Source organism: Asterias amurensis, chromosome 13, assembly GCF_032118995.1.
Source record: "Asterias amurensis chromosome 13, ASM3211899v1".
In the NCBI taxonomy this organism is placed as follows: Eukaryota; Metazoa; Echinodermata; class Asteroidea; order Forcipulatida; family Asteriidae; genus Asterias; species Asterias amurensis.
The window spans coordinates 405400-427688 of record NC_092660.1 but is presented as its reverse complement, the minus strand read 5'-3'; the positions used below and the strand labels follow the sequence as shown (position 1 = coordinate 427688).

General features: G+C 37.9%; 1 protein-coding gene across 1 annotated transcript in view; it reads right to left on the bottom strand.

Moving 5' to 3' along the window:
* Positions 1–5144: 5144 nt before the first annotated feature.
* LOC139945714 (receptor-type tyrosine-protein phosphatase T-like) overlaps positions 5145–22289 on the bottom strand; it is a 43694-nt gene continuing 26549 nt past the window's right edge. Inside the window, exons 22-40 of the mRNA XM_071943072.1 lie at positions 22089–22128; positions 21339–21486; positions 20505–20566; positions 19356–19612; positions 18782–18869; positions 18460–18536; positions 17819–17855; positions 17284–17381; positions 16646–16762; positions 16130–16278; positions 15354–15489; positions 14705–14854; positions 14110–14209; positions 12851–12927; positions 12384–12518; positions 11971–12099; positions 10901–11055; positions 9769–9904; positions 5145–9088 (exon numbers count right to left, since the gene is read on the bottom strand). Of these exons, the coding sequence (XP_071799173.1) occupies positions 9014–9088; positions 9769–9904; positions 10901–11055; positions 11971–12099; positions 12384–12518; positions 12851–12927; positions 14110–14209; positions 14705–14854; positions 15354–15489; positions 16130–16278; positions 16646–16762; positions 17284–17381; positions 17819–17855; positions 18460–18536; positions 18782–18869; positions 19356–19612; positions 20505–20566; positions 21339–21486; positions 22089–22128 (2166 nt within the window). The 3' untranslated portion in view covers positions 5145–9013. The remainder of the gene's footprint in view (positions 9089–9768; positions 9905–10900; positions 11056–11970; positions 12100–12383; positions 12519–12850; positions 12928–14109; positions 14210–14704; positions 14855–15353; positions 15490–16129; positions 16279–16645; positions 16763–17283; positions 17382–17818; positions 17856–18459; positions 18537–18781; positions 18870–19355; positions 19613–20504; positions 20567–21338; positions 21487–22088; positions 22129–22289) is intronic.

Sequence of the window (22289 nt, the reverse complement as noted above, 5' to 3'; positions counted from 1 at the left end):
AAGACAACTTGACAACTGTGGGATTTGAACCTGGGCCCTTAGGATTTACAGGGATGCGATATACCAACTGAGCTATCCAGCTCTGATATTGACAGTTTTGTTAATTATATTGTTCAGGGTATAAGTCAAAAGCCAGAGGTATCGTACCTGGAGACAGGAAGTTGAATGAGTTGTCATAACGCAGATTGCTGGACACTAGGCTTCAGCATCGCTTCTGCTCTGTGCAACACGGACTGCCACTATGACTGATGATCTGACAATCTGGCCAGCACTATGACTGATGATCTGACAAACTCAGTTTGGATCACTTGATCTGTAGATGAAAAAAGAGAATGAGATTCAAGGTTCATTTACTTTGCCACCAGTATCCAAAAAACAAAGACATAATCACTTAAAATTAAAAAATTCAAGGACATACTTCTCTTCCACCCACAACTTGTCATAAGACTCGAACTGTCTCTAGCTACCGGGCTATTTCAGTGGTCTAGTTGGAAGGACACTGCTCTAGAATTGCAAGGGTTGTGGGTTCAAATCCCACCCAAGTATGATGCCTGTGATATTTTTTTCACAGTACTCGGGGAAAGTGCTGAGTATACAGTGCTAACACACATCGGTGCATATGGTTTAAACCAAAAAAAAAAAAGTTTCAGTTTTAGATGTGGGAGGCACACCCCTGAAAATAATTCAAGGGAAAACCCACACAGTTACAGGTAGGAACTGATAACCCAATCCATGTAGTGCCCCCGGTGTGATTCAAACAGGGGGTCCGAGAGGTGGAGGCAATTTAGGAAAGATCACTACACCAATTCGACCACCAATTTTGTATTATCAATATTAATTTTGTATCGTACCTGTAGACAGGAAGTTGAATGTGTTGCCATGTCGCAGATTGCTGGACACTAGGCTTCAGCATCACTTCTACTCTGAGCAACACGGACTGCCACTATGAATGATGATCTGACAAACTGGACAGCACTATGACTGATGATCTGGCAAACTGGACAGCACTATGACTGATAATCTGACAAACTCAGTTTGGATCACTTGATCTGCAGATGAAAAATAAGAGAATGAGATTTAAGGTTCATTTATTTGCCCACAGTATCCCCCCCAAAAAAGACATTATCATTCAAAAGACCAGTAACAGTACTTCAAAAACTAGCTGAAATGTGACACTGATGAGGGATCCATATTAGAAGCAGAGTTTGCAAGAAATATGGTCCCTAAACGGCATGCATTTGAGTAAGAGAATTTCAACAAATTTCTACCTCTATGAGGGAATAGAGGTCAAATGAGGATGGAACTAAACACCAATTTCTTTTTGTTCTTGGGGGGGAATCAAATGTGATTTTGCCTTTGGCACTCTGAAAGTCTCTGTAGTGAAACCACTGTGAAAACTCAATGAAAAGTAGGACTTTGAAGAAATTTGAGGTATTATTTCTCTTTCACCCACAACTTGTCATAGGACTCAAAGTGTCTCTAGCTACCGGGCTATTTCGGTGGTCTAGTTGGAAGGACACTGCTCTAGAATTGCAAGGGTTGAGGGTTCGAATCCCAGCAACTTGTCATAGGACTCAAAGTGTCTCTAGCTACCGGGCTATTTCGGTGGTCTAGTTGGAAGGACACTGCTCTAGAATTGCAAGGGTTGAGGGTTCGAATCCCAGCAGAGTATGAAGCATGTGAAATTTTTAGTACTGAGTATACAGTACTAACGCACATCGGTGTAAGGGTAAAAAAAATACAAAAAAATTAACTGTAATAGCCAAGAACTTAATTAGGAATGAAGTTTCAGTTTTATATGTGGGAGGAACACCCCCAAAAATAATTCAAGTGAAAACCCACACAGTTTCACAGGTAGAAACTGATAACCCAATCCACATAGTGCCCCCGGTGTGATTCAAACAGGGGGACCTAGAGGTGGAGGCTCACCACGCCAATTCGACCACAAATTTTGTAGTATCATTATCAATTTTGTATCGTACCTGGAGACAGGAAGTTGAATGTGTTGCCATGTCGCAGATTGCTGGACACTAGGCTTCAGCATCACTTCTACTCTGCGCAACACGGACTGCCACTATGACTGATGATCTGACAATCTGGACAGCACTATGACTGATGATCTGACAACCTCAGTTTGGATCACTTGATCTGTAGATGAAAAATAAGAGAATGAGATTCAAGGTTCATTTAGCTGCCCACAGTATCCAAAGAAAAAAGACAATTTCACTCAGAAAAATTAGCAACTGTACTTCAAAACTAGCTGAAATGTGACACTGCTGACGGATCCATTGGAAGCAGAGTTTGCAGGCAATGGTCCCTAAATGGCATGCATTTGAGACTAAATGGCATGCATTTGAGACAGAGAATTTGAACAAACTTCTACCTCCATTGGTGAAGAATGAATGAAGGTCCAATGAGGTTGAAATTAAACACCAATTTTTTTTCTGGGGGGGGGGGGGGAGGAGAAATCAAACCTAGTCTTTTTGAAAGGATGGATAAAAAAATAAAAAAATTGGCCTTAACTTATGCGGATTACTTTTTTGCGTTTGAAATCTACATTATTGGATAGGTCCAAAATTGAGCACAAGCCTTTTGAGCACAAACTCACTCTAAGGACATCTATCTACACTTTCTTCAGAGACTTCGTGGACAAGTTTTATACATCCCGGAAAAATTTCTGTATGCCGCCACCACTTTTCATTCGATATGAACTAATACAGTATCTAATTTACCTCAATGAGATATCCCTTTTAGTAAAAATGTGTGAAAAAGTGGTGGCGCCATATGGAAAGTTATCCCACATCCCCATCAGATGATGTATTTTTTATGCCATAGCGGGAAGCAAAACTTCAAAACTAAAACTAACATGACACTTTTTAATAATAATAATAATAATAGGCCACTGATTTGTTTTGATAAAAAATAGAATCTCATCTTTTTATGGTAATTACTAAACGTGCTAAAATCCTAAATCCATCCTCCGAAATGTCCGCCAAAAGTGACATCATTTTTTTTTAAATATTCATCAAAATAATCTTTCATTCGATTACACTACAAACTTCATTCTTTTTCAAAGAAAAGTCACTAAATGGGGCAATTTATTTTAGGTCAGTCGCATAAAGGTGTAAGGCGTTTAATTTATATCCTCTGCTTACCAGTTATCACGCTATTATGCCTTTTTCTTTGAATTGGGAAAAAAATAATGATGCAATATATCAACCGATGACCTAATTATCTTCATTTGTTAATACGAAGTATGCAAACATATATTAAAACTTGATGGACATTGAAATGTTCACACCACACACCGATCTTGGATGACTTCAACTGGCCCCATTTGTTTTGAGTTTTTCCTATTTTCACGGCAAACAAGAAAGTATGGTTTCCCGGTGAAGCCATACATGGAAGAAACATCTGCAGTGACTACAAGTGTTCTTTGAGACTCTGTGTATGACTGTATAGCCAGCAGTTGCCTTCATTTTATTCAAAATATTTTTTTATTAAATTTTTAAAATTACCATGGTAACTTGCAAAAAATTTTAAAAAATAAAACAAAAATAAAAAGTGTGAATAATTACTGGCTTTAAAATCTGATTTCTATTTATTTTTTTTCTACTTTTTTTCTTAATATTTATAATAAAGCGTATTAATAAACAGTGATAATTGAATCAACAAGCTGATGTTTAAATTCTAATATAAATAAGAGTATTGATACGAGGGTTACAAAATAAAAATCTCAAAAAATATTAGAAAATGATATAAGGCACATGGCTTCTTTAAGCCTCGGTATTTTTCTTTAAGAATGCTCAGCAAAACATTCAGTCACATGATTTTGATCATCATGAATTGTGAATTGAAATAGCGTTTGATGAAACTTTTTCGGTGGGCAAATATTTTTTTATGGCCTCAACATTATGACATATTTTTGTACCTTGTAGAAATGCCTAAAATACCAACTTTTTTGCATTTACAAGTGCAAATGACCAGTGGAGCCTTACGTGTTTCTAAGTTTTGGTCAAAGAAGAGGAGACTCTTTGCTTGGCAAATAAAACCACACAATTTTTATCTAGGGACTGTTTACATCGCGCACAGAGAGGTAAAAGATTTGCCACGATATTAGGGACACCTCGAAAACAGGACCTCCTACGATATACTTCGAATTTTTTTGCTAATTTGACCGAAAATGTAGCGAACGTAAAAAACGTCACCCGCCTCCTGTCATTGTATTGGCCCCTCCCACTTGGCCGACCCCCCGGAGAGCCCGGAGGCCGTGGTTGAAAATGGGAATACATTTGGAGAATTTTTTTTCACTTGGCACACTCGACAAAAACACAATATTTATTTGCATTTACATATTAATAAAGCAAAATTTACTTACCAAAATGTTCCTCAGTTCTTGTGAAACTTGCCAACTTGTCCAAGTGCATAAAAAACAAGTTATTTCGGGACATTTTCCGTCGTCTGAGGGGCTTAAAAACGTTCACACATGTACTGCACAAATTCGCCATCTTTAAATTGACCACATGTTTGACCTCATTGCGCGCATGTCCTTATGCTTCCACCCATATTATAGTTCCAATATTTTGAATTTAAACGTTGTAATAAAAATGTAAACGTTTTTTCTTGCCAAATAGAATAATTCACTCAAATTATTTAACTTAAAGTGTTTAATAAATCAATTTTAGGTAAAAGCATGCTCTTTTAATTAATCTAGTTCTATTACGGCGGAGTGATATCCAGTGTCTGTCCAAGTTAAGTCGGCACACACCACTTGTTATTCGGGGGTGGCGCAAGTTTTAAGCAGGGACTCTACTCATGGTAGAAGCGAGAATGTTCAATCATTTACCCCCTCCCCCCCCCCCTCCCCGACACTTTTAATGGCTTATCTGCTGGTAAATAATAAGAAATGGATCTTGAAACTAATTTTAAAAGAAAAGTTATAATCCCTTGAGAGAATGGTTACTTCAAAAATAGGCCATCTCAGTATTTGGATCAACTTCTTTCTTATTGTAGAGCCCTATTAGAATGGGATATACAACCAATCTTAACATAATTTAAAAAGGACTATATTTTGAAGACCAAAACAAACTACAACCCAAAACCCTATTTTAGACAAATTGAGGAGAAACACCTTTTTTCGAGCATTTAAGGTTCTCTGCTTTTATTGTGGTACTTTAAAAACATTCCACTAAGTTGTAAAGGTACTTTGAAAGCTGATATTATCAACAACAAAAAAGAAAATATGTTACAAGAATGTGTACCCTAAAGTCTGTTGAAAGAAAACCTTAATGTTGGGTGAATATAATATATGAATAATTGTATATCTTTATTGGCTATAAAAACATGTACACTCGATACAGCCTGGTACACATTTTAAGGCTTGTTTTATGTATTTGATATGTACACAAAGCTATTGACCCCTTGCACACACGTAACACGCGCCGACTGTGCTGTGGCACGCTCACCATTTTTGATGGCAATTAGGTTTACGTAAATGCCGCGTCGCCTAAAATGCACACTTTCTTAAATAACGCACAATGACCTTGCCCACCAATGTTTATGCATGAGGTAAGTCACAATGCTAACCCAAAATGAGGCGATGGGCGCAGTCACTGCATGTGGTGGCGAAGTGCACCCATAGCCTCATTTTGGGTAAGAATTATGACATCATGCATAAGTATTAACAGAGGTGTATATGGAGCATCCAAGATTATTTTGATGATGTCGTCAAGTAAATTGGGTCAATATTGCATTTTAGGCCAGGATGTGTTCATATCCAACTTTGCCCTACAATGCAACACATAGCCCTAAAATGCAACGGATAGTGTATATAATTATTAACTTTTATTTTAAAATGCAGGGCCCTTATTTAGAGTCAATCTTTGGATCGAACATAAGGTCCTTTAAAAACAAACAATTTCATAATAACAGATTAGGCGTCTATTAACTGCTGGTGGAGGTATATTATTACAACACAATGTAGAAAAGCACTGTTTGGTAGAAATATTACAAAGCAATTTGTATTCGTATCACAAATAAAATTATTGTTACAAAATGTAAGAATGGTTTGGTACTTAAACTGAGTAACAAAATCTAACAAAAAAGTACTTTGGCTATTTTTATGGTACAATCTATACAGAGACCAACTTGAACTTAAAACAATCAGAAAATAAATTTTACACAAAATGTTGTGCCCTTTAAGTAATGCAAATACAACCAGTACAAAAAACTTGCAACGTCTCTTTGTGACCATATTTCTGATGGCTCCAACCTGTCTCACCATGTTAATAAATTTGCTAATAATTTCTAAATTATGTCAGTACTGTGACTTTATTTGTTCATGTTTATTATAAGCAATGCTCATAATATAGTTGAGATGGAATGTTCAAAAGGAAATGTGGTCGCTTAATTTGAACTGTCTAAAACATATCATGGTCACTACCGATTGGGTATTGTGATCGAGCCGATGTGAGGATAAAACCCAAGCTCTGGTGGTTCTATTTGGAAGAGTGTGGGTTCGAATCCCGGTCGTTACGCTTGTGCCCTAGAGCAAGACCCTTTATGCATGACTATTAATGCTTCTTTCCACCCAGAAGTATGGATACCTTTGAGGGCAGAGATGGTTCTTGTAACTGATTAGCTTAAGTGAGCTACATATTTGGCAGCACAGACCGTATACTCCCCAGGGAGCTGAGATGGTTTAAGGAATGATTTAAGGCCCAGTGACGGGGGGGGGGGGGGGGGTAATAATATTGGAAGCGCTTCAGGATGCCCTTCGGGTGTGAAAAGCGCTATATAAAAACAGGTTATTATTGTTATTATTATTATTATTGTTATTATTAGTTCCATTTGAACTGCACATGATTCGTTGTCTTCTAAAGACCCCCACTCTAATGATACCACAACAATAAACAACTCCAGTGAATCTTCTATAATCATTTGAAAACAAAATATCCTATTGGAGAATTCTTACATGTAATTATAACAATATCAACAAACAACAACAGTTAGTAATTTTTTAAACAAACCAATATAAAGTGATATCAGGCCCAACTACAATAGCTGGTTGGTCGCAGATATAAGGAAAAAAAGCATCATATACTCATGTTGTAAAAATATACGTATAAAATTATAAAAATGTATCATAGCCCTGTGTAGTACAAATGTATTTTTATTTATAGCACTGGTGCTGTATATACAGTAGGGAACAGCACAGCTAAAGGAAATCATAACATTACTTCTTTTCAAATTGTTTATCAATCTTATCCAGTTTGGCACAAAAAAAAATAATAACCAAACATAACATCAGTTGTTTAAATTTCTAAATGAAATAATTCAATATGCACACATCTCACTAGGTGTATTTCAGTGCATTTAGTTTGCTTCAAAGTCAGTGAGTACATCCAATAGTTGGAGTAGTTTCACATTCTCTTAAAAAGAAAAATGTTGGCTACACATTGGTCATCAAAGTTGCAAGAAAATAATGAAAGAAAAAAACACTCTTGTTACAAACATTTGTCTGCTTTCAGATGCCTGAGAAATGCTTCCAGGCCTGAAGTCTTTCTCAGATTCAAATATATTTCTCAAATAAAGAGTGTTTACTTCAAAGGGAGTAGTTTCCTCACTATGTTTTACACTATCACCAGCAAAGTTTTTACGCCAATATATATTGTTAGTAATTGCCTTACATGTACACTGCCATGAATGATCTAAAAATGCATCTTCAAATCAGCCAACCTTACAAAGAAAACCAACACACTTTACAAACTAGAGAAGGGAGTTCAATTATTCATTTGTAAGTTATTGAAGCACCAATTATTAAATTTAAAACTTACAATTGGAGACTTTGGAACGCTAGGTGGCAGCAGACTCACCAGGTAAATTACCTTTGTTTACGTAGTTATGAGCATGTGCACATTACCAAGAACAATGGAGTTTACCTGGTAGGTCTGCTGCTACAAAGCGACCCAAAAGTTTCCCATTGTCTTCTGTATCCTGGATCTTCTGATCTATTATTGAAATCTCTTAAATTCCTTTAACTAGTACAACAAAAATAAATGATTTATACTGAATAAATACTAGGCATAAATTGCTATAAAAGACATATTTACAGGATACTTTGTTTATAGTTACAAAAACCATGCGAACTTTGTATAAAAAAAATGAAAGAAACTGCGACTTTTTTTACCAATGATAATCCACATGGAATTACTTGTTTGGCTATGCAATAATTGTTGTTTCATTATTTCAAAAAATTGTTACTTTTATCATTGTGGGATGCATTAAATTACAAATATACAAAAATAAACATGACATTTAATATTTTCAACCATTAAATTGTTATACTATATTAGCACTCACAATCCTTATACAAATTTGTTGGTATTAACTTATACTTTATCAGAAAGACTTTTTGTAATTTGCTCGTAGGAAAGTCCATGGTCTCCTGTTCTCCTTAACCACTTCACGCCTTAAAAACATATAGTTTATCTTTTGTTTAGTGATCACTTTGCACACCTACTTGTGCTTTTGATATTTTGAAAGGTAAGCAAATTAGATGTACAGTTTATGTACCGAGTGAAATAAAGCTTCAACATGTATAACAGATAGTGGTATAAACCCAAACAAAAGACCCCTTGCATAACACAAAACACTACACTGACGCTGAGCTCACCCGTACTTGTTCACGCACAGAGAACCGCTACGGTCCAATCATTTGCCTCCTTTGAACCCAGTGAGCGCGCTTTTTGACCCCAGTGAGGGCGCTTTTTGAGTGTGTGACGTCATGCCATGGGTCTATAGATGGTTGCTGTGTACTGTACATGTGTTAACCCAATGATGAACCTTGTCAGATTAGATCTAATACCTTAATTATCACAGTAGTACTTTGTTAAAGGCAATTTGTACTATTGGTTTTTGGATCCATTCAATAATTGTTATAGTACTTTATAAATGTATGTGTATACAAACATGTTAAAATTTGCCCAGGGTATTGGCTGTTGGTCCTGATGCTCTACTTGAAGTTCTCATAGACGTCAAAGGATTGTAGATGACGAAGGGCAGTCAGGTAACAGAAATCATACTGCTCCTGTAATTGTAAACACAACAACTCGTTGGTTAAAATGTTTAAGCTGAGACACGATACAGCCATTTATAAATATATAATGTTGTCAAGTGTTTGTTGTTCATGTAAAATCAGCCTATACAAGACAATATCGATACTAGTGTCATCCGCTAATTGATCTGAAACTTTCACAATTCAGCTTATAAATCAGCACTACACTGACATAAACCAATCTGTGACTCTAACTTTTAGAGTATCTTATTGCTTAATTAATAGTGGCTTCTTATAAAGTGCTCATATCTGTCACTCAGTGACGCTTAATGTGCTTCAGCATTCAGTATTTTCCAGCAATGTATGATGGAGCTAAGTTTTGAAATTTGAGATCTATTCCTTCACATACCACCATGTAATGGTTTACAAGGTGCTGTGGCGCATTGTGCAGCCAATCAAACCAGGATGAACGGGTGAACCCCTTCTCTTTTCGATAAGTGCACTGGTTATTCTACGTGCGCTACACAACTCATGGGCCAACTGGCTTTATGTCCCATCCGGAAGACGAAGCATCATGGTTAATTGTCTTGCATAAGGACACAAGTGTCAAGACCGGGACTCAAACCCACACTCAGAAACACACCAAAGCTCGAGTCTGGTACTCTTATCCGCTTGGCCAGGACACGCTATGGACAATTTCAGTATTATCTTACCAGTGATGAGACCATGCTCGGCCTGTTATTGCGGACACTTCGGACAGCTTGAAAGACGTCCACTCTTTCCTCAGTTTTGATCCTGTCCAGCATTGTGAGAACGGCACAGAAAACCCCACAACATCGTACACCATCACTGAAGGGAAAAGTGTACATGTGTATTTTAAGATGGTTACAGAAATTGTGTATGTGAGAACTTGTCTCGCTGTATATTCTACTGTCGCGAAATAGATTTTGTTGGAAATCTGGAGACTTCTAAGTTTTATAAAGAAGGTTTCTGATTATGAAATCAGCCGGGCCAGTGGATAAATGTCCCGAATTCTGAAAAATCTACTTCAATGCATTAGAATATAAAGAACATAATATACCAAGCAAGTAGATCTACACATGGTGTTACCGCAAACAAAATGTTATGTTTAAACAATCATGTGAGTTGATTAGAACTGAATTTAGTTGAGTGATATTGAGTTGAACATAGACAAATTGACAAGAGCAGGACTTGAACCTGTACCTCTGGAATAAGAAGCCTGTGATTGACCAACTTGGCTAATTTGCCCTTATGTTGGCCACTCCCAATTTATCATAACATGGGTGTGATCTCTGCCTTCAAGGCAGTTACAGGTTGAATGGCTTCTGATCTTATTGATAAGATAGGGCGATTGTAATATTAGAGCTCGATAGCTTGGATGAGCCCCAGACTGTTAATCTGGAGATCGCAGATTCAAGTCTCACTCTAATAATAATAATAATAATAATGGACATTCGCAGTGCACCATATCTGTCAGAGAGGCACTCCTGGCGCATAGAAAAGAACTCTGCTAATGGCGGTACTTATAAAGCTAAGACCGAACAAATGAGTTTTCAATTTGGTCTTGAAGCTAGAGAGAGTGTCTACTGGTCTAAGGTTAATCAAGGTTTCTTTGTTCAACCCAAGATTATTTGTAAAAGATGGATTTGCACTAAGCGTCATTGTCCGCCATATTTGATGAAATGTGCATGCCTGCAAGGCTATCATTGGCTAAAAGCTGTGCGTTGTGCGTACACACTTTTGCATTGTTTATCGTCAAATATGGCGGTCAATGGCAGTTAGTGCAATCCATTCCCTTACGGTAGCTGATTATTCTGAACTTACATGCATTGTACAGTGAGAGGTCCACCTTGTGATTTCTCATGCCATCTCTGTACACAGTAAATCAATGTCAAGATGGAGACGGGTGAAGACGGTAAATGCTCATCTAAGGACCATCCTTGGAAGTCAAACTGTCTGACTGTGTGTGGTTTGTCATTCTGTAATGAGAAATAAACACAAAGTCCATTACAAATCTTGTATTAATAATAATAATAATAATAATAATAATAACAATAATAATAATAATAATAATAATAATAATAATAATAATAATAATAATAATAATAATAATGTTGAACATTTCTAGTGCGCCATGTCTGTCAATGATGACACTCCTAGCGCAAAAAAAAACAAGAACTCTGCTAACACAATGACACAAGACAACCAAAAGTTTTAAGGCTATTGTTTCCGAAATAGATATGTTTTGAGATGAGTTTTGAATTTGGAACAAGTATCTGCTTGTCTGAGTTGAAGTGGAACGCTGTTCCATAGAAATGGCCTGCCATGTGAAGAACAGCTAGGAGTGCAGGCAACTTGGAACGTTCAGAAGCAGGTTGTTTGAGGAGCGGAGCTGTCTGGGAGGTTTGTACACATGAATTACGTCGTTGATGTAAACAGGTGATTTGCCATTCAGGGAGTGGAACATCATAAGGAGAACCTTAAACATTGATGTCAGTAAGAGCACTGTTTGACCTTTTAGTAACCCTGTATAGACCCCTTGCATGTGACATCACAAGCTCTAAAAGCGCCCTCACTGGGGTCAAAATTGCCCTCATTGGGGTCAAAGGAGGTAAATGATTGGATGATAGCCGTTCAAAAACGTGCGTGTGAACCCAGCGTCCGTGTAGCGTTTCACGTTATGGAAGGGGTCTATAGACCTTTATCATGGTGCAGCCATCTTGAAATTTCCCCATTGATATGTTACCAAACCGAGGCTGGAAGAACAAAATAGTCTGGTTCCTATTTGCTAAATCATTATTAGCATTCATTATTGTTATTCGATGCGAGGATAATGACCAAGATGAAGGCAGCATGATAAAGGTCAATTTATAACATTTTCTTGTTAGACTTACTGGTTTGTTCATGTTGTCGATAGTGAAGGTTCTACTCTGGACTCCTTCTTCATTATCAGCAGAAACCAAATGGACATTCAATGGACCAAAGGCACCCATAGTCTTCTCTGGCCAGTATCTATCCATAGTCTACCAAACAATAAGAAACAATCATTAATGAATACTAAAAGCCATGGCCTTGTGGTTTAGTACATCAAACCAAAACTGACTGGGTAAGTTTAGTTTTGGGTTTGAACAAAGACAAATTGACTGGACATAGACTAATAGAGAGAACGCCAACATAGGGCTGACTGGCTCAGTTAGTTAGAGCGACGGTATGTTTCTGAAGGTGATTGGTCACAGTCCCACTCCAGTAAACTTGTCTTTATTCAAACCCAAAGCTAGATTTAATTAAAAGAAGAAAACTAAGTTACCTGATCATCGGGATCCAAAGGATTCAGCATGACGATAGTTGGTGACTTGTAATCATAGATCATGCTCCAGAAATCTATACTAGTACTAGGCAAAGGAAGCTGGGTGGTTATGTACTGATCACGCTTCCAATAACCCTGTGGCATAACAATCAACATAACAATAATCACTCAGGGGTTTCAGCACATAATAATTATAGTAGTAATAATACTAATATGAATTTTGTTTTTTACCCATACACCTATGTATTTTAGCACTGTATACTCAGTACTTTCCCCCCCCCCGAGTCCTGTGAACAAAATATCACAGGCATGTTACTCGGGTGGGATTCAAACCCATGACCATGCAATTCTAGAGCAGTGTCTTACCAACTAGACTACCGAGATTGCCCGGTAGCTGAAGCAAATCAACACTGCTCTAGAATTGCAAGGGTCGTGGGTTTGAATCCCAACTAAAAATTGTAACTTACATTGATATATGAAGCATTGATGTAGTTGGTACTGTGGTCTGCACCCATTGTCATGAGGTAAGGACGGCAACGATCAACTGCAATCAAAGAATTAGTCCCTTCATATTAATATAATAATATCAAAGTCTTATAGCGCATGTATCTACCAAACAAGGTACTCAAGGCACTGAGTAAATACAAACTTTCAGAAAAACAAAAGGGATGATTATGATACCAAAGTATGTAGCACCTCATAAGTGCACTGGGTTCTTTTACATGCATGACACAACACATGGGACCAACGGCTTTACGTCCCATCTGAAGGACAAAGCAAAAGTTAAGTGTCTGCCTTAAGGACACAAGTGTCACGGCTGGGGATTCGAACCCACACTCTGCTGATCAGAAACACCAGAGTTTGAATTCGGTGCTCTTAACCACTCGGCCACGACACTTCCACTTAGACTCGTCATAATTCATCATAAATATCTGGGGAAATGTTTTAGGCAAAATATACCTAAGGTCTTTGGAACCATTTGATTGTATACAATAAAACTGCATTGCGAATGTCTTATTTCACCAGGTTGTTGCAGTTTTAAGATATTGCCGAAAATCTGGAGTGAATATGTCGGCGCAGGAAGAATAATTCACTATACATTAGAATCACACAATCTGAGAAGATTTACTGCAAAAATGCTTTTCAGATTCAAATTTGTTGCCATAATAACTTTGAAGTGAAATGTTTCTCGAAATGCTTTATGCTATCAGAAGCTGCTATAAGCTTCTAACCAAAGTTTGTATTGACACTAATATTAATCTTACCAAACAGATACCTTCCCTTTAAAGAATGTTAAACCAAAACACACAGTCACTAGTTAGGTGTCTTGTACCAAACTGTGTAAGATCAACTTATTTCAAGTCATCAAAAGTCAACTACTTTTATTCTTATTTACTGATATAATTTTAAAACCCTTTCGTTGCGGACACTCGTCCGCACCCCCCCTGCCTAATACTCCACATACCCCCGCAACCAAAGTTTGACAAGTTGTATTTAGAGTTATTACTGAGGGTACATTCGATTAACTTCCCCGGATTGACCCCAAATAAATTTGACGTCTGGGTCAGCCCTAGGTGCCCTCCTTGTGGAATGGGTCACTTGGGGCTGGCCCGCGTTGCATGACGTCGTTTGAATTAGCTCTTGTCAGGGGCTCACCAGAGTGAGCCTTGCTTGGTCTACCCAGGGAAGCTAATCGAACGCACCCAGTAGAGGATAACTTTCTTACATGGGAGGCAGTCAGGGAACCTGTTCTTGTCTGTATTAAGTGGATCTTTGCCACCTCGATATCTGTCTCCTTTAGCTGGAGATTGAAGTGCGGTCAATTTCTGAAACAAAGGTAAGATACCAAGTTATATTTGGTTTGCGGTAACACCATGTGTATCATCATCAAGTCGAGCGCCATGTAGAAGCTCCAACCTGCCCAGTGATTTTTTGTCCAGATGTTTCGATCCAGCATGCAGGAGTGTAGTTCCTCAGCACTGGCCAAGCTGGTGTCTCGTTTCAGAAAGACATCTTCTACCATGAGAAGCCTTGCCTTGGGAGGGCTCCCAGAGGATGGTTGGGCAAGCGACAAGCTCCCAGTGGCGAGTAAAGTGCCCAGCAAGCTTGAGGCGGCGTTCGCAGAGCTTTTTAGTAGCCTTTGGCCAGCCAGCATACAGGTTGCAGTTTCTTATATGGTCATGCCGTGTGTATATCTATTAGCTAGGTAGATTATGTTCTTTTGAGAACTTGTCTTGCTTTATATTCTACTACTGCATCAATACAAAATGCCCTTGCAAAGGGAATCTCCTTCTGCAAGAAACTATATGGGGATGACTTACATTGAACTCATCTTCAAGTATTGAGGAGTTTCCATGGGGACTAGGTGTCTTCAGTCTGTCATATTCCTTCCTTATATCATCGACAGAAATCCAGGTCTGACCGAAAACAAAGGCCTCAAGAAGTGCATCAAAGATAAACATGTATTGGTCCTGAAAAAAACAGTCAAAACAAAACAATGTCAAACACACAATGATAACAAAAGTAATCCACTTTTCAAGTTCTAATATTTATTTGGCAATTTCACATAAAAAAAATACAAAATTACAAATAATTTATACAAAAAAGGATAAAACTCTTAAAAACATTACACATAAACATATACATCTGGAATGGAAAAACAGTAAAAAGGGGAATACATCAAAATATATAAAAAAGGAGGGCAGCAGTAATAGAGAAAACAAAGTCATCATCACCAGTAACACTTATTTCAATGCTGTTATTCATAACAAGAATGCAAATACTATGTTGTAATTAAAGACAGTAGCATGAGATATGAAATATATTTTATGCACAGTAATTCAAGAGTACTCAGCAGACAAATGACAACATTTAGGTTTAAGGTACTACACGACTGGGGACAACAGAAATACATCAACAATCAAGGTTTGCCTGCACTATCACCAAGAGGTGTGTCAGTCCAAGACTTACTTGTGTTTGGACCATCTTGATTCGTCTGTCTCGCATATCAGCGACAAACTTGAGAACATCAATCTTTCCCTCTTTCTTAGCTTGATCAAGCATTGCATCTAGAGTAATGAAGGTCCCGGTACGACCAACACCAGCACTGTAGGATTATAAGAAAAGATCGGTTAGAATAATATGACAATGGTGGCTAAAAGGATGACATTTATTTTGTTATACAATTGAGTCAGAAAGAATTGCCATGGACACACAGAGTAACAGATAAGCCTATGGAAACCCTATGTTGGCGGTGTCCCTATTTTGTCAATATCTTTGTACAGCGGTGCCAGTCAGAAACCATACAACCTACAACTGTCATGTAGCAGTTAAAAATTACACTTAAAGGTAACTACTCAAAATAATTATTAGCGTAAAACCTTTCTTGGTGACGAGTAATGGGGAGAGGCTAATGGTATAAAACATTGTGAGAAACAGCTCCCTCTGAAGAGCCTTAGTTTTCGAGAAAGAAGTAATTTTCCACTAATTTGATTTCAAGACCTCAGATTTAGAACTTGAGGTCTCGAAATCAACCATCTAAACACACACAACTTCGTGTGACAAGGATGTTTTCTTCTTTCATTATTATCTCGCAACTTTGAAGACCGATTGAGCTCAAATTTTACAGGTTAGTTATTTTATGCATATATTGAGATACACCAATAGTGTCCACTGCCTTTAAAAGTGTCCTGCTCAAGGACACACGTGCCTAAACTGGGATTCGAACCCACCCCAATGTTTCTTACCTGCAATGTACAATGATTGGTCCTGTTGTAGGAGTGATAGATGCCTTAACAGTATAGACAAAGTACAGGAGTGGACTGATGTACTTAGGCAGACCCATATCAGGCCAGGAAGTGAAATGAAACTGTTTCAGCTTTCTCGTCTCACCCTCCTGTAAAACAGAGATCACAAGATAAAGACCGTCATGTTCAGGGAAAACTTTTGCTTTATACCTCCCGCCCGAGGGAATCACAACTCAAACATTATTGACGTCATCCAGCCGCCATCTTAGAATCTCGGTAGTTTAGTTAGTATGACACTGCTCTAGAATTGCATGGCATGGGTTTGAATCCCACCCGAGTAATATGCCTGTGATTGTTTTTTCACAGGACTCGGGAAAGTACTGATTACACATTGGTAACACACATTGGTGTATGGGCAAAAACATTTCTAAAATAGAACATCCAAGATCCTCCTAAAGAGATTTTCCTCCTAGTTACATTTTAGTTTGAAGAAGGTTTTCATCATAAACCACTGACCTTCTTGAGTGTGAATGAACGTGTAACGGAATCTGCGAGTTTAGATTCTGAATCTAGCTTAACTTCAATCCGTCCATAATGCATGGAGGTTGTTGGCCAATACTGCTCACACTTTTTCTGAAACAATAAACAAAATTCAAGGAGGAATATTTGATTAGAGTTGATGCCAAAATCCTTTTGGTTGGTAATATTAATTAATAGAATTACCTCATAATACAGCACTTGGGCTAGACAGTCTTTGCACCATTACAAAGCAATGTACAGTGAAACGACAGCTGCATGCTGTATAGGATTTGAGGCATTGCATGGTGCCGGGTATCAATATACATAGGGTTTGCGGTAACACCATGTGTGTATCTACTTGCCAGGTAGAGTTTGTTCTTAAAAAACAGTCTTTCTTAATTCTACTACCGCGGATTAGATTTATTGGATGTTTGGGAGACTTCCGAGTTCTGAAAAGAACTGTCCTGCTTATTAAATACTACCCGGACAAAAGGCATAGAACATTAGCTTGGACTACTACTTTAAAAGCTTACAGGATTGTAGGTAACTGTATTACCGCGGAGTCAATTCTTGACATTGGTCTAAACGTCATGCTGATTGCTATTCACTGGAAAAAGGATGAACCTTTAACTTACCTTGCCTCCTTCCACTAAGTGGGTTACCATGACAATGATGCTGGTTTTCTCTTGCCACACCATGCGCCACATATCATTGGTAGAAGTCTGGTTGGGACCTAAGAAAAATATCAATCACAATTCATCTTGTACCAAAACAACATCCAAAAACCAGATCAAAACCATAACATCTCCCATTTCATTTAAAGCTAAGTAGTTAGTTGCAACAGTAAACTTGACTTTAAAAGTATTTTGGCCCACATAATTTAGTGTAAATATTTTAACGTGCCAAGTTCCTTTTCAGCTTAGGGGAGAATAAAAACATAAAAACTAGAAAGGGATTTGAACATTCTGCATCACTGTGCTCCGCCAACTGAGTTATAGCTAGCCCTAAGATGTATTGTTTTTGTTGGAGGGGCTTCAATCAAAAGTCATAAAGGCAGAAACATCTCACAGTAAAATAGTCCTCATCATATTTTGATTAATGTACTTATTATATTTATGTAATATTTTTGTGGACACAATTAGTAAATTTCCGTGAAGAGATTTGGCATACCTTGTGAAGCAATATATTTGTTAGGATGGTTGTAACCCTGTGAGAAAGAGACGATAAAAAAATTGAAAACATTTCAAAATAGTTTGAATAGATGGATTGCACTAAAGTATCATCGACAGGCATATTTGATGAAATGTGCATTCGTGCAAGGCTATCATTGGCTAAGAGCCTAACCAATTTGAGCTGTCGATCTAAATCAACTGCAACCAGGGTCACATTGCCACCTATTTAATCCTGGGCTGAAATAGGTCTACCCCCTTTATAGTCTGTAATGATGTAGGCTTGAGTATCATCAACTAAGAGCCTGGTTGGTAGAGCAGCATGCACTACCTTTCAAACGTTTAACGAAGAAGTGACAGTCAAGTGCCTTGAAATGTTTGAACTGAATTTGAGACCTCAAATTTAAGCATCTGAAAGCACACTTGTGCAACAAGGGCTGTCTTCCACTATTCTCTCACAACTTTGACAACAAATTGAGAAATTTTCAAAGGTTTGTAATTTATGCATATGTTGAGATACACCAAGTAAAAAGACTGGTCTTTACCAAAGGTGTCCAGTGCCTTTAAGTGCTTCCACTACCTTTCTCTTTGGTCAGACAAAGGGATAGTTGTTTCTATCTTTTAGTTTGAATAATCACTTACATCAATGTAGCAAGCGTTGATATAATCAGAATCATCATCACCTTCAAGTTTGTCAAGAACTACACGAGAATGATCATCTAAAAAATAATAATAATAAAAACATCAATATAGTGGTGTGAGTACAGACAAGGGCCCAATTTCATAGAGCTGATAAGCACAACAATTTGCCTGACTGTGTGGGTTTTCCCCTGAATCTTCCTTTGTTGTCTTCTCTCCATGGTGTTCTGGGCTAGTACAGTGTTTTTAAATTGGCTTTTCTGAAACTCCTTGACCTCACAACCAGAATTAATAAATGAAGTTAAATAAAGTACTTTTTACTTACATGCAATAATGTTAGCATAACGGTTCTTAGTTTTGTTCTCCTCTTTCCTGGCAACATCCCATGAGTGAATTTGACCATCTGGAAGACTCTACATAGAAATAGGATTTCATTTGAAAATAATGACATATTAACAGTGACTTTAAATAAAGCTAATATCCGCCACTCTGTGATGCTCAGGCGCTTTAACATTCAGTATTTTTTCAATTGGAGGCTTGAAGTAATGACACCAATACCTTAACATAGAACCATGTGATGGTTTACAAGGAGCTGTTGCGCAATATGCTGCCACTCAAACCAGGAACATCAGGGCGAACACCTTCTCTTTTCGATAAGTGCAATGGATTATTTTACATGCTTTACACAACACACATGACCATCGGCTTTACCTTTGATTCAAAGGACGCAGCAATAATGGTCAAGTGTCTTGCATAATGGAACAATTGACTCAAACCCTCATTCAGCTGACTAGTAAAGCCGGTTTTCTTATCCACTCAGCTACAACACGCCATAAATGAAGATGAACAAAGTTTGCAATCAGGAATAATGCAGACATCTTCTACGCTGAGTATCTCACCCCATAATCCAATTTGTATCCTTCATTGGTCTTGGCTCTCTTCTTCTTGATGTACCCTTTGAGTTGTTCTCTCTTGATGGGTCCAGCTGACACTGTTGCAGTCTGATCTACCTTCTTGACGCGTGGTTTCAACTGGCTTTCTGGCATCACCGTTGAAGCTTCAGAGGGTTTCTTATCATTAAGATTAGTCAGGGCGTCCTCTGAGGCTACTGGCTTCAACTGAGTAGGACCAGTTGGTGCTGGTGTGTATCTTGGAGCTGATGCAAAACACACACATTGACCATCGTTATACAAATATTTAATTTTATTACTTAAACAATAAAATACATTATCCTCTGCAGTAAACCAGACCCATGCTGCAAATACTCGGTACCCATGCTTTATGCATGGAATGAGGTGCATGCTGGTCTAGCTGGAGATCAAGTTTGATTCCTAGCTAGACCAGCATACATCTCATTTTACAGTTACCGCTTGCGCATTGGGTATTTACAAAAAAGTCTAAGGCTCGGACATTTTTTATAATGACGTCCTCTGCTGCTTGTTGGGCAATGTTTTTTGGGGGGCTTGCATTGGTGGCGTCCCTTGTGGTTGTTTGGACTTCAGCCAAAAAGTTGAGCTAACTTTTCCTGAGATAGAGGGATGACTTTTATGCAACATAAGTGGAGAGCAGTGTCGCACAATATAATCAAGGTGAAATCTGGCCTTTTCCATATCATGAGGCAAAGTAAAATAAACAAAATAAAAAAAAAAAGTCTGATGCAAACCTGCTGCTGAAAACTGGAGTGCTTTGTGAACTAGACCACTCAGTCACGATAGTTTGCTATAGATAAGGAACCTAACGCCCCTGTGAAAACTGTAGCTGAACGAATCACAAGGCCAACTGGGAACCTATCTCTAAAACATTCAACCCTTGATTTCTGTTCATGAAGGGGCGTGCAGTATTTTCTTTCTCGTAAGGGGCAATTCTATGAAGAAAATGTTACTTTGTATTGGAACTTTGAAGAGGGCACCACAGCAAAAGCAAAGGGCACCACGGCAGTTGCTGTGGGTGCAGTGGGTTGTTTTACCAAGCTTCTTTGATGGTTCTTTTTGTCTGTGCACATTATGACCATTTAGTGACTTTGAGAATGTCAACAGTAATGTACTTACTTTCTTTAGCAATATTCCTCATTCCAATGGAGTCAAAAGGTCTTCCAGTACCCTGTGATTTTCTAAAAAGGGAAAAAAGAACAACCAAAAATTGTATTGTTAAACTTACTTTTCAGCAAGCAAGTTACATATAACAGAACTCACAAATTTGAAGGGATCAATTTTTGCCCCAAAAATGTGGTTAGGTGGTTAAACTGCATGGAAAGCACTCACACGGTTAGGGGTTCAAATCCAAAAGATATCAAATTCCACGACCAAAATGAGGCAAATACTCCAAAATACCAGGGCCCAATTTCATAGATCTGCTTAAGCACAAATTGTAGCTAAGCCACGTGATGAGGGGCAAGCTTTTGCGTAGTTACGTAAGAGACGGTGAGGGGATGTGTAAGGCATAGCTACGTCGGTGAACACCCATACACAATTCTGAATGGACAAGTATGGCACAATGGTACCAGGGTTTGCTCATCCTGGAGGTTGCTATACAAAAGCTTGCCCCTACATGGCGTAGCAACTGTCTCGATAGTCTGAGGAATTCAAATGTAAGCGGTGCATTGTAACTAAGCAAGTCATTGTACCAGACATTATTAAAATCTAACTCGCAAATGGCTTATTTTTGGAAACACAAACATTGTATGATACAGTCGGAGGTAAAGTACTACTAGTACCTGCCTAAACCCAAGATGACACTTGAGTTAAGTACCATCTTCAGCACTTGCGTCCTTGAGCGGACCAATTATAACTCAAGCCTCTCAAATACTAAGGAAAGTTTTAAGGTTAAAGGAACTATAATTAAATTTAATAAATAATTAATCTTTTGCATTGGACCGTGCCTACCTTTTCTTGATCACAACCATAGCCAAGAATCCTGCTGCAGCAACAATCAGTAAGACACTGACGAGGATTGCTACAATAGTTCCAATGCTGCTAGGTTTGTCTTCTGTAGGTGACTCAGGTCCCGGATTGCTTATATAATATTTACCAACTGCAAACAAAAGAAGGATCCCAGTTTACATGTTCATTGGAATTACATTCGTTTATATTTTATGGTTGTCAAATCTTTCAATAACAGTTTTTTTATACTTTGGCTTAACCTTGACAGCCCCTAATCAGCTTTTTAATGGATAAAGATTTAAATTAAATGTTTAAATGAACTTTTTCTCAATTGGTACCCAACAAACATTGCATAGTATTTTTTGTTCATGACATCTCTCAAAAGAGCTTTGAATCTAGCATAGTATTCACACATCTAAGAAAGAGCCCACATCTCTCACATTCTTCAGTCCACTAAAGCTAAATTGGTAGTCTCAATCAATGTTTCTACCTTCCACCGAGGAAGTAGTTGAACTGAGAAAAACTCCAGAATTCCAGAAAACTACTTTGCTGAAGTAGAATAAGACAAGTTCTAAAACGAACATTATCTTCCCAGCAGAGTAAATATACACACATGGTAATACCACATAGGAAATATAAATTCACACAAAAGTCGCATACACAGAGCAAGAACTGCACTCCCTTAATTGATACAGCACGTGGCATTGGGGTTTAAGGAAACAAGAATAGCGAACAAAACTACAAGAAACTCACCAGTCAAACCAAGGGGTGATGACCAACTAGTAGCGAACGCCTAACAAAACAAAAATACCTCACAGTTAGTTTGCTATCCTATTGACATCTATATACATGTACTTAACCAGAAAAATGAGAGAACTATCCTTACTGACTGAGCTTTAGTTTTTCTTAGAAAATCTCCTTGCTTTATTGACCCAATTCACCTGACTACATTAT